General features: G+C 45.6%; 1 protein-coding gene across 1 annotated transcript; it reads left to right on the forward strand.

Moving 5' to 3' along the window:
• Window positions 1-9,340: 9,340 nt before the first annotated feature.
• LOC147626458 (pentatricopeptide repeat-containing protein At4g20770-like) lies at window positions 9,341-12,128 on the forward strand. The gene is made up of 2 exons (XM_086816532.1): window positions 9,341-11,385; window positions 11,479-12,128. The coding sequence occupies exons 1-2, from the start codon at window positions 9,492-9,494 to the stop codon at window positions 11,739-11,741; spliced, it is 2,157 nt and encodes a 718-aa protein (XP_086672658.1). The 5' UTR covers window positions 9,341-9,491; the 3' UTR covers window positions 11,742-12,128.
• The last annotated feature ends 621 nt before the right edge of the window (window positions 12,129-12,749 follow it).

A 12,749-nucleotide genomic window follows, 5' to 3' on the forward strand; every position in this document is an offset into this window, starting at 1 on the left:
TGCCAGAATGTGCTACAATGAATTCCTCCAAGAGAGAGTCTATCCTCCACTATTGAGAGAGTGCTCCCCTTATCTCCTCCTTTGGTGTTCTCCTCCTCGGGTGTCCTCCTCCTTGAAGTCCCAATCCTCATCATGTAGTGTAGAGGGAAAATCTTCCGTTGGGAAAAGAAAGATGGTGCTTAAGAGGATCTCAAAGAGCATCTCACCATCCCTTGGGAAAGGGAGAGGGGTGTTGCCTCCATGAGTGCCATTAGAGTTGGCCATGCACATCGGAGATGTCAGAGTGCATTGGCTAGGACGGCGGTCGGAGGGCACCGGTGGTGACGGCGATCAAAGCCGAAGAGCATTGACGGTTAGAGGGCACTGGCGATCAGAGGGCATTGACAGTCAGAGATGTCAGAGAGGTGATGGTGGGAAGCTGGTGGAGTGTGGAGGACCTAGCTTCCCGTCCACACACCCTCCGCAACTTCCCTGTGTACTGATGGAAGGAGAGGCTAATATTGTGGCTGTCCTCCTCTACATGCGCCACTCACTGTTGGAGTTGATGGGCTTCTGTTTGGGCAAGGGAGAGGGCATGAAGGGCCTGTTGCTCTACTTCTTGGGCAGCCTAAAGTTGGTGCTAGAGCTCAATGAGGGAGGTGAGGGTGTTGGTGAGGGTAGCTTCACGGTCCTCCAGGGCTGCTTGGAGGTGGTGATTGGCCAACGTGGCCTCTTAGGTTTGCTAGTTGATCAACATATTTTGCTGCACAAGGTGACTTCCTCTTGGTGCCTACGCATGTAATTTGTCATCTAATTCATTAACTCTTGGACTAGGCTAGATAATCCATGGGAAAAATTGGGCACCGTGCCGTGCGAGCATGGGCCCATTGCAAAGTGTCCATGGTGTTCTGCTGGGAGGAGACGAGGGAGAAAGTGCCTCCTTCGGAGAAGGGAGGAGGGGGCAAAGATGACACATGAGGTGTCTCATAGAGGTTCTGGTCGAAGAATTGTGCTGTGTGGTAGAGCTCCTCCTCTTCGGTGGGCTTCATCATCTTGGACCTTCGTGTCGGTGCCAACACTGCTAGTTTGGTGATGGGCAGGCTCCTGGGTGTTGCTGTGATGGTGCTTGGGGGGGGGAGAGGAGAGGGGCGAGATGGAGGCAGAGGGGTGGGAATGGAGGTGGCACCCTCAAGTTGGACAGGATAAGGGAGGTCGGACCATACTACAAACAGGATATAAAATCTTGGTGAGGAGCAAGACGAGCTTGCCACGTGGGTTCGCGCAAACCGCGTGGAGCTCTTGTGTAAGTACTCGACCCAGTTCACATGTACTTCTTGGTGGACACAGGTGAGGATAGAGAGATGGCACCAATTAAAATGATCGATCTAGTGGGCTGGTGAGGAGGGTGCAAGCGAGTATGACAAGCCCTTGCTGGGAGATATTTTGCCACTCGACCCCATCCTTGGGTGGAGCCCTCATAAGTTCTGCGGACATGGGGCATGACATTGGTTAGGCAAACGTACGGTTGCTCCACGTGCGGGAGATGGAGCATCTCCTGAACGAGGTCTAGACTGAGGTGGATCTCGTCTGGGGGGTGGCCTCGTTGTCCAGCACTTGCCCTGTAGCCTCATTAGCATCATAGATCTCTATGAAGTGTAAGAAATTGAGGAGGTCTATGCCCCAGGGTTTCAAGGTGGACAAGCCACCGAGTCTGATCTGCTCCAAGTAGGCTAAGATTGTAGGATCGATGATAGCCCTATACCACGGCCCTATGTAATATAGGAGCTTGTGCTCCACCTTATGGTTGTTCTTCAATGAGACTATGGACGGTATGCCCACTGACCTGCTGGTGCATTAGGTTCTTGCCTAGGTGAGATAGCTAGGTGGGGTGCTTGCCATATGCCTCAAAACAGCCCCTTCTTTTGGGGTGTATGAGGGAGGACCTCATAGAAGGAGTCAAAGTGTGCGGCCATGCTATTGAGAGTAGAAGGCTGGTAGGCAAGGGTGAGAGGTCGAGAGAAAAAACTACAATAGTTCGGCTAGGGAGAGAGAAAAGAGTGAGTGAGTGAAAAGGAAGCAGTGGGCCCCTTTTATAGATTTTCAGGAAGGTTATAGCGGTATCTTTTGGAAGGTATGGCTGTTTCTTTGTATGCTAAGAAGGGTACAGCCGTGTCTTTTGGAAGGTATGGCTATGTCTTTGTTTGTTGAGAAGGTTATTACCATGGCTTCTGAAGCGTACAGGCATGGCTTAGGGAAGGTACAGTTGTGGCCTCGTCTGCTAAGAAGGGTACGGCTGTAGCTTCAGAAGCATATGGGCATGCCTTAGATTTTTGACAAGAGAATGGCCGTGTCTTTTAATAGAGGAAGAAGGTACGACCATGGCTTGGTGAAGGTACAGTTGTGTCTTCAGGAGGGAGTGAACGACTGTGGCTTCAGAATGGTACGACTGTCTTGGTGAAGGTATGGCCATGTCCTTAGGAGTGAATAGCCATGGCTTCATCAGGATGGTATGATTGTCTTTAGGAGTGAATGGTAGTGGCTTCAAGATAGTACGGTCGTGTCTTCATGCTTTTTTTTGGGCTTCCTTTAAACAGGTTTTGTACCCTAAGGCTATGTAGCCAGCACCCCATTGCGGGTTTTGTACTGACTCCTTGCCCAATTTGCTAGAGTGAGAAGGCAGTTCCAATTTGGTTTTAGCAAGGTGGGTAGCTCGGTTGGAAGTGTGGAGGCTACCATGGAGGGAGCAATTGGGGTTGGAAAAGCAAGGGGTTAATTGGGGGTGCACCGACGAGGGAGTTGGATTATAAGGGGTGGGAGAGTAGACAAAGTCAAAGATACATCTCGCTGTCCATGACAATGGATGGGGGTTGGATGGTTAAGGCGTCCTCTTGAACTTTTGCTTTCTCCTTGTAGTAGTGGTGGTAGTAATGGAGGATATCTTGGGCTTCCATTGAAATATGGGGGGTAGGAATGGTGTAACTTGGGTGTCGGGGGACCCAAATTTGCCAATTGCCTTCATAGAAGTGTTGAGCTTGGAGGAGAGGCTTGGGGGTCCACCTATAAGTCATTGTGGGACGAGGTCAAGGTTTTTGGCGAGGTTGGTTCAGCTTTGTGGAAGGTTTTTGCCAGAGGTGCTCCTATACCTTGTGGGCTTGTGGTTGTCGAATTGGGGGTCGTGAGAGGTACGAGAAGCTGGTTTTGTTAGGGCGTGAATTTGGGAAGTGGATCTGTGGGGAATCCACAGAGTTGTAGCACCTTCATAATATCCTTGGCCTATAAGGAGTGTCTTGGGCATCCAAGTGCAAGGGTTCTTGCATTGTGTGCCTCGGGGCCAAAGTTTTACTTGGGGTGGGTTAGGCTTGTTAGTGGGGTTAGCAGTAGTGGTGGCTTCTTTGGTGCGAGTTTGAGTGTAGCTGCGGAGTTGGGTGTTGATGAGGGTTTGTGAGACAATTGGGTATTCGTAGTGGGGAGAGGTCTCTTTTTGGGTGGCATGGAGAGTAGAGTGATGGTGGTTAGTGGAGGGGAGTGACCAGCTTGGGGTGGGTGATTGGAGGATAAGGGTTCTTCATCTGTCATCAAGACTGTAACTTGGCCGGTTGTTTGCAGGGTGGTTGTCCTTGCATCCCAATCAACGGTTGTGTCCCATCCATACATGCCTTAGAAGGATTTCATCGCGCATGGTTCTTGTAGGCATCACATAAAACTTCCCTTCCAAGGGGTTATTGCCAATGTGTAACAAAGTTGTGATTGTGCCTAAACATTGAACCGGTTTGTGAGGCAACTGTAGTGACCGTGGCTGGGGTGTTCATCCTCTTGAGGGAGATCCATGTGTCATAGGATATCAAATTTTTATTAGCTCCTATATCAACAAGAGCCAATTTTTGGGTGAAACTAGTCGGGGTGGTCATTTCTAATTACAACCGAGTAGGTTTCACTTCCCATTCCTCTTCTTCGAGGTCCACTACTTGGGCCATGTTGACCATGATGTTTTTGCTTTTGCTTGCCTCTCTTTGGCCTCTCGTTGGGCTGTTTTTTTCATCTCTTTATGTTGACCATGATGTTTTTGCCCCAAGGTTTTGCTGGTCGCTCTTTGGCCTCTCGTTGGGCTATTTTTTTCATCTCTTTATGTTGTTTTTGACATGGAAACTTCTATTCCCAATCATGCAGCTGGCCTCAACTGTTTTGGTTAGGATGGCACAATGTACTTTACTTGTGCTCTCACCTTCACCATTGGCTTAGGGATAATAGGGGGATAATTTCCTACGAGTGACTAGGAATTCTTGTAATAAGAATTGTCTCACTTGAGTAACAAAGTGTGTGCCATTGGCACTCATGAGCTTTAGAGGGCACCCAAAGTGAGTGATCATTGATTCATAAAGGAATTTAGCAGTGGATCTTGCGTTAGCTTTGCATGGGTAGCCATAGCTTTGACCCATTTAGTGCAATAGTTCGTGGCCGTTATGATGTATCGAGCCACTGAACTAATGGGTCCTATGAAATCAATGCCCCAATTCTCAAATAGCTGTAAGGACACAATAGGGTTCAGGGGCATGCTATCCTTATTGCTACTCGTTGGCATTCGTCGCATCGTTTGACATATTCTGCCGTGTGTATCATTAAGGTGGGCCACCATAGCCCTGCTGTTGAGGACTTTGTAAGAAGTGATATTTGCTCTGCGAAGTGTCCTCCAGCATTGGCGAAGTGGGCCTGCTCTAAAAGGAAGACATATTCATGTTTGCGGACACAATGCCTTATGATTTTTTCCTTCCCTTTCTTGTAGAGCTGTCTCACAATCAATTGGGGGCATCCTTTTTAATAAGGTGCCTTGCTCGGCCTTTGTTTCAATGTGGGTAGGCAGGAAGTGTGCAATCTCCTCTCCCCATTTAGGAATTAAGCATGGTTAGAACAAGGCGGCATCTGGCAAGTCGTCATCATCGACACCCACTTGTGCCTCTCCATTTGGGATACATGATACATGGTCAGCCAAAATATGTTGCGAGCCCTTCCACACACCGTGATAGTGAAGTCAAACTCAAGCAAGATTAGAAACCGTCTAGTGATCTTACCGGTGGTACACAGGGTTTGTTTACAAGATAAAGGAGAGCTCGATGGTCTACAAAAAGAAGATGAACTTCATTGCCAAAAGATAATGGCAAAACCTTTTAATCATGTAGACCATTGCTAACCCTTCCCTTTCAATGGTGATATAGTTGTGTTCTACCTCATTGAGTTGTGGACTGACAAAACTAATAGGGAAATCCCTATTGTGTTCACCGGGTTGAGCCAGTACACACCTAATTTACAAAGGTGGAGGCGTCGACATGAAGTGCTAGACTCCTTTGAAGTTGGTTGGTGGTATCAACTCAAGGATGAGTCGCACTTTTCTATTGTCTATGAGATTCCTTGTTTTGAGACAATGTGTCCCAAGATGACTCCATGCCAAACCCAAAATTAGCATTTGAGAGGGTTAAGGGAGATTCGGTAGAGTCGACATCTCTTTAGAACTTTCCATAAACACTCTAAGTGTGCTTTGCAAGTAGAATTGACACAGAGGTCATCCATGAAGACTTCAAGGAATTTTCAAAGATATTCCTTGTAGGCTGTGCACATTAGGTGTTGGAAGGTGCCTGGGGCATTGATTAGTCCAAAGGGCTTGGCACAGTATGCATATGTGCCCCATTCAGTAGCAAAGGTTGTCTTATCAATAGTTGGTTATATCTAGAGACTCCATCAAGGAAGCTGTAGGCTTCCTTCCTTCCTGCCGACTCTCTCGAGCACATGCTCCGTGAGCGAAGGGCAAGGGATAGTGATCATGTATTGTGGGAGTATTGAACTTTTTGAGGTCCATGCACACTCACACTTTTCCGTTCTTCTTGGACACTATCACTATGGGTGAGACCCATTCCGTGTTCTCTATCTCGTAGATGAATCCGGCATCAATGAGTCTATTAATTTCCTCCCGAACCATCTTGGAGTATTTCGGATTCATGCTAGGAAAGGAGAATGTAGTACATGCTAGGAAAGGAGAATGTAGTTGTAGATGAACTCGGTAGAAAAGTTTCATTTTGAGAATGTAGTTGTAGATGATCAAGTACATGCTAGGAAAGGAGAATGTAGTTGTAGATGAACTTGGTAGAAAAGTTTCATTTTGAGAATGTAGTTGTAGATGATCAAGTACATGCTAGGAAAGGATAATATAGTTGTAGATGTTGATTCTTCACCATGAGTTTGATTTTGAGATCAAGTACATGCTAGGAAAGGAGCATGAAGTTGTAGATGAACTCAGTAGAAAAGTTTCATTACTTGCAATCTATGGTCTTAAATCCCTTATTAGGGGAAGTCAGAGAAAAGATCAACCACGATAACTTCTTTATGACCATGATTACTTCTCTCATGTAGGAAAGCAAAACTATAATGGTACAAATTATTAGAAGATGGATGCCTCTATTTTAATCATCGGCTGTGTATTCCAAATGAGGATGAGATAAAAAGAAAAATCTTGACTGAAGCCCACAATAGCCCAATAGCAAGACATCCTTTTTACGTAAGGACCTATATTAAAGAAGAGTTTCTTCTAGCTTGCACTTAAGATGGATATATTGTATCATGTATGTCAATGCAAAGAGTCAAAGATCAATGGATCAAAATGTGTGGAAGGTTACACCCTTTGGAAATTCCTCAGATGAAATGGGAATGCATAAGCTTGGATTTTATCACGTGGTCACCTTCAATTAATTCAAGATATGATTCTATCTTTGTGGTAGTGGATAGATTAACCAAGGTTGCCCATTTGATTCCTACAAAGAAGACTTACAATGTCCTTGATGTTGCTAAGGTCTTCTTAAAATAAGTGAACTTAGATTTCATGGTTTGCCAAGAAGGATTGTGAGTGACAGAGATACTAAGTTCACTTCTAGGTTTTGGATCGCTTTCTTTGAGGCAGTAGGAATTCGATCTTAATGTGGTTGAGAACCTCGAACGTGGATGAATTAATTGCACCTTGTAGAATTTGCTTACAATGCTTCCTCTTGCCGCATCATCAGAATGAATCTTTTTACAATGCTTCCTATCATTGCAGTATTGGAATGAGTCCTTTCAAAGCTCTTTATGGGCAAGATTGTCTCACACCATTGACTTGGTCAGATCCAATAATCAAGGGTGAGGTGTCCAAAAAAATGTTGGATGAGATGGATCATCAGATGTAAACCATCCAAAAGGACATTAAGGATGGATGAGATGGATCATCAAATGCAAACCATTCAGAAGGACATTAAGGCTGCCTAGGATAGACAAAAGCAGTATGCTGATTAAAAGAGGTCAAGTCGAGTATTTGAGGAAGGAGACATTAAGGCTGCCTAGGATAGACAAAAGCAGTATGCTGATTAAAAGCAGTATGCTGATTAAAAGAGGTCAAGTCGAGTATTTGAGAAAGGAGACATGATATCCCTCCAAAAGCGTCCCAACAAGAGAAGCTCTCTATCCTTGGGGAACTATAGGAAACTATCTCCAAGATACAATGGACCCTATGTGATCACAAGGAAAGTAGGGGAACATGCCTATGAACTTCTACTACCCCCACATTTGAAAGTCCACAATGTGTTTCATATTAGTTTAGTTAAAAAGTATGTGCCAAACCCTTGCCATGTCTTAGATGATGAGTAAGCTAATTCCCTAGTTCAAGGACATATGGAAATGGAGCCTGAAAAACGATCTTGGATATTCGAGAAAAGGCTCTGTGGAACATAATTTTGAGTGAATGCCTAGATAAATGGAAATTCTACCATGTTGAGGATGCCACTTGGGGAAAAGAGAAAGAATTGCTCATAGACTATCCCTAGATTGCGAGATTCTTCAAGTGGAGGCTATAACCACACATGAAGCATATCCACCCTTATGGGCCACACGAGAACCTAAAAATGGGGCCTAGGACGACCCGCCGCCCAAACATCAACAAATATACCAAGGGGATGCCACATGTGTAGTATAGGTTGCTTAAGAATGTTGTCAACTTTAACTCATTTGAAAAGGGTTTGCATTAATCGAAGGCCCTACTCCATGCCTCCTAGGCATTCCTCATGTGCATAAGACCCCTTTGAATAGGAAGGCATAGAATCTAATCAAGTTACCTTAGAGCACTTGTAAGCTCATTTTGTGAACCTTAGTGTTAAAAAAATCAATTATTTCCCTCTCCCCCTACTCTTGATTTCATTTTATGAACCTTAGTGTTAAAAAAATCAATTATTTCCCTCTCCCCCTACTCTTGCATCTAATGTGGTTTGTGTGCTTCAATGGGCTTATTGTGAACCCACATGGCTTACAAAAATACCTATGAGGTATTTGCTTGTTGCCTATGGAGCTCCCATGATTCACTTGTCAAGCTTTCATGGAAAGCTTGCCTTCTTCTCAACAATGAGATGAAGATAATGCTTGCTTACGCAATGTGCGAGGGGCATGAAGTTGGCGGCGTCATGGCAGAAAGGAGTGGCTAAGTTGTGTTGCATGCACTCAGAGCATTAGCCACGTGTGTGACTCTCATGGTTACATCCATAAAAGGCTAAGATTAAGGTTCTAACGATGGTATAAACGTAAGTTAAAGAAGGCGGTTGTAGTGTGAGTTAACACCTTCTTTGGTATGCGCCCGCGCCACCACGTCAGCGCACTGGAAGAGAAAGTGGTTGTGAGGGCCCATGGGTACTAATGGTGCCCACCACCATGTGGGGGGGGGGGACCTCGCCCTACCTTCTAGCCCACCCCCCTTCCATGTACACGATCCTATAGGGATCGGGGCCGAAGCTCTACACCGCCCAAACCCCCTTCATATGGGGACGGCGGGCTCTTATTGTTGTTGCTACTTCTAGCCCATAGTACTAAGGTAGAGGTGGGTACTTGAATTAAGGAGATATAATGACATATGGGGACGGGCTCTTATTGTTGTTGCTACTTCTAGCCCATAGTACTAAGGTAGAGGTGGGTACTTGAATTAAGGAGATATAATGACATGCAAGTTAGGGATTCATTTTCTACTAGTGGCACACCTTTCCCATGAGGAATGCATAAAATATAATGAGCTTTACCACACAAAAAGACACAAGAATGACATTCTAATTTCTTTAAAATTTGGCGAGAAACACCGGTTTATATACACTACTCACACACCCAGCTCTAGTTACATGGATGCGCAACACCGTAGAGAGCACGGATCGAACCCGCACCATCGGCTGGGACTTCGTCCACTTTAACCACTCCACTTGCTATGGTCGCAGCGTTCTAATTTCTAAACCTATGCCTTAATGCTTGTTTGCAGTACAAGAGGAACACAAATTGACTTAGTTTTTGGATGGTATGAGGTACAAATTTATTATCTTACAAAGGTTTTTCTTTTGGAATGTTTAGCTCCACATGTTCAGCTCTCAGATTCTACCCTGCTTGACAGTTAATTCATGAACAAGAGCCATGCAAACCATATCAAGAATTAGGAAATGGACATTACGAGGCCTTGTGAAGCATGACTGATGTGCCTTCGCTTTTGCCGCTGGCCTGCTGCTGCCGTTGCATATGCAAAGCACTCTGAAGGGGTAGCAAGCGAGTTCAGCAGCCCTGCAAACTCATGCCCGCCACCAGCAGGTGATCCTCCAAGCTTCGATGCCCTCGTCTCTCTCCTCAGACTGTACGGCAAACAGAAGGCCCTGTATGATGGCAGAAGACTCCACAGCCACATCACCTGTCGCGGTTACGATCGAAGCACATTTCTCTCCAATGCCATCATCCAATGTTATGCAAATTGTGGGAATGTGCAGGAAGCTAAAGCTGTCTTTGACAGCATCCCTTCTCCCAATGTTTACTCTTGGAACTTGCTGATTGTCGCCTACGGCCATAATGGGTATGTGGAAGATGCTCGGAGGGTTTTCTGTAGTATGCCCATCCGGAATGTTGTATCATGGAATGTCATGATTGGCACATATGCCCAGAATGGTCATGCCAGGCAGGCTCTAACTATTTTTCATTCGATGTATGTGGAAGGCCCGAACCCCAACAATGTCACCTTTGTAAGTGCCCTTGATGCATGTTCTAGCCTGGCAGCTCACCAGGAGAGCTATGGCAATCATGCTGATATGGGGTATGAACATGATAGGGTCAGGAACGCCCCCATCAGTCTGTTTGGCAAGGATTGGGATCCCATAGCTCTCGAAGAGGCACATGGCATGCATGCTGCAATCATTGACATGGGGTATGAACATGATGCAGTCATTGGGAATGCCCTTATCAATATATACGGTAAGTGTGGGAATGTGCAGGATGGAAGGAGCCTATTTCATAGGGTGCAGCACCCAAATGTTATCACTTGGACAGCCATTATAGCAACATTTTCTCAGAATGGGAACAGCGAGGAGGCATTCGAATTCTTTAAGCGAATGACACTTGAAGGAATTGTGCCAAACAATGTTACCTTTGCATGTGCTCTTGATGCATGTGCTGGCCTAGCAGACCTAGAAGAGGGAAAGCATATTCATGCAGTTATTCTCCACAGTGAGTACAAAGAAGATCTTCTTGTTGGAAATGCACTAGTGAGTATGTATGGCAAGTGCAAGAGTGTGTACAATGGAGAAAATGTCTTCACCAGGATGCATCACCGGGATGTTGTTTCTTGGAATGCCATGATTGCAATGTTTTCACAAAATGGTCGTGCAGCAGAGGCTCTGAATTTCTTCCGACACATGCAATTCAAAGGCGTAAAGCCAGACAGAATTACTTTTGTCTGTGCTCTGGATGCCTGTGCTAGCTTGCTAGCCTTAGAAGAGGGCAAGACACTCCATGCTTTACTTGTGATGATTGGATGTGAGCATTTAGGGGTAGTTGGAAGTGCTCTTATCAGCATGTATGGCAACTGCAGGGTTGTGCATGAAGCATGGAGTGTTTTTGACAGGATTCGTCAGCAAGATCTTGTCTCATGGAATGCCATGATTGCCGCTTTTGCCTTGAATGAGTATGGCAAGGAGGCTGTGGATCTATTCCATCAGATGAAGCTTGGAGGTTTAAAAGCCGACAAGATAACATTCTGTGGCATTCTTGATGCATGTGCCAACCTTGCAGCTATAGAAGAAGGCCGGGAAATTCACTCAGTCATTGATAGTAGTGGATATGGCCAGGATGTTATGGTCGGGACTGCCCTCCTGGATATGTATGGCAAGTGTGGGAGTGTGTTGGAAGCAAAGGCTGTGTTTGAAAAGATGCTTCAGCGCAATGTCATCACTTGGACTGCCATGATTGCAGCTTTGGCTCAAAATGGTGATGGTAGGGAGGCCGTGGATCTATTCTCAGAGATGCTGGTTGCAGGCGATCAGCCAGACACGATCACCTTCATCTCTATCTTCAATGCCTGTAGTCATATAGGTTTAGTTGAGGAAGGTGTGCACTTTTTTATATCAATGAAAAGGCATTTTGGTTTAGATCATACACTTGACCATTACCTGCCCATGATTGATCTTCTTGGACGTGCAGGGTGCTTAGATGAGGCAGAGGTTCTAATACACAAGGTGCCAATTGAGGAGGTTGGTGTTTCCTGGGAGTGTTTGCTTGCTGCTTGCAGAGTTCATGGTGATCTTGTCCGTGGATTTCGTGCTGCAAATCATTGTTTCGAGTTGCAGCCAAAGAAAGCAGCACCTTTTGTTACACTGGATAACATCTATGCTGGAGCTGTCAACCCCAGTTTCATATCAACTGCAAGAGATTGGGAAGACTCGTGGTGTGAAGCAGCAGCTTAGGTGCACCTTTGAGCATTTGGAGGCTGGATTTGTGCAGGCTGCAGACGTGTTGCTCTGCTTTGGAGTGGGAGATGCAAAACATCTATATATAGAGTCTCCATTGTAATGCTTGTTGGGTTGCTTGCATTCCTGTAAAATGCCTTGGACCATGGGCAAACATGATGAGGCTGATGATAACTGATGCTTGAACGCAAGAATACTAGAACAACAGACACGACTACAGGCTGTTTGACTCCCACTAAACTTGTTGTATTTAATTACTGGACTGGAACAAGAGACACAACTACAGGCTGTTTGACTCCCACTAAACTTGTTGTATTTAATTACTGGACTTGGCGCCTAAATAGGATATACCCAAGTTTACATCAAGAAGACTAAAGTTTTAGCTGAAGTTGTATTTATCTGACTCAACTGATGACGCATGATGTCATATCTGTCCACCTGTGTGAGCCACATGTGTGAATGACCTCTGTCAATCTCCCACCCACTCACACATGCGGCCGTTATTCCTGGTGCATGTGAACTAAACGGCGGCTGCCACTGTCCGCATGGCACTGCCTTCCTCTGTGTCTTTTCCCTCTGAGTACTGGCATGCATTTTCGACTGCTTTGGAGATTGCATCACCTTTCTCTGCTGCAACTTTGTCCCCTGATTGCTTGCATATGCCGTAGATGGCTGTGCCGGTGATGCTGGCTTCTGTTATAGAGCACTGTGCAGATTTGCTGGTGAACAGGTCGGAGAAGCAGTCTGCGTTGGCCAATCCCAAGTGGCTCTGGAGGTGAGGGCCTATGTCAAGATGTTGGCAACCATGTCTCCTGATTGATAGTGAAGCAGAACTATATCCTTTTGCAGGATTTGTTCTCTGATAAAATGAAATTTTATATCTATGTGTTTTGATCTTTTGATTGAGGCTAGACTTTGAGCTAGGTAAATAGCACCTTGGTTGTCATTATAGACCAACGACGGGCAGATCTGTGTGTGCAGGGTAGTCTCCTCAAGCAGCTATTG

Source organism: Cibotium barometz, chromosome 22 (genome assembly GCF_041138505.1).
Source record: "Cibotium barometz isolate CiBa-2024 chromosome 22, ASM4113850v1, whole genome shotgun sequence".
Classification (NCBI taxonomy): domain Eukaryota; kingdom Viridiplantae; phylum Streptophyta; class Polypodiopsida; order Cyatheales; family Cibotiaceae; genus Cibotium; species Cibotium barometz.

What these genes read in the sequence shown, in the direction of transcription:
- LOC147626458 (XM_086816532.1), top strand. Translation starts at nt 9,492, where the DNA reads ATGTGCCTTCGCTTTTGCCGCTGGCCTGCTGCTGCCGTTGCATATGCA. An exon ending in TATAGGTTTAGTTGAGGAAG is followed by an intron (nt 11,386 to 11,478) that starts GTGTGCACTTTT and finishes TTGGACGTGCAG; the next exon opens with GGTGCTTAGATGAGGCAGAG.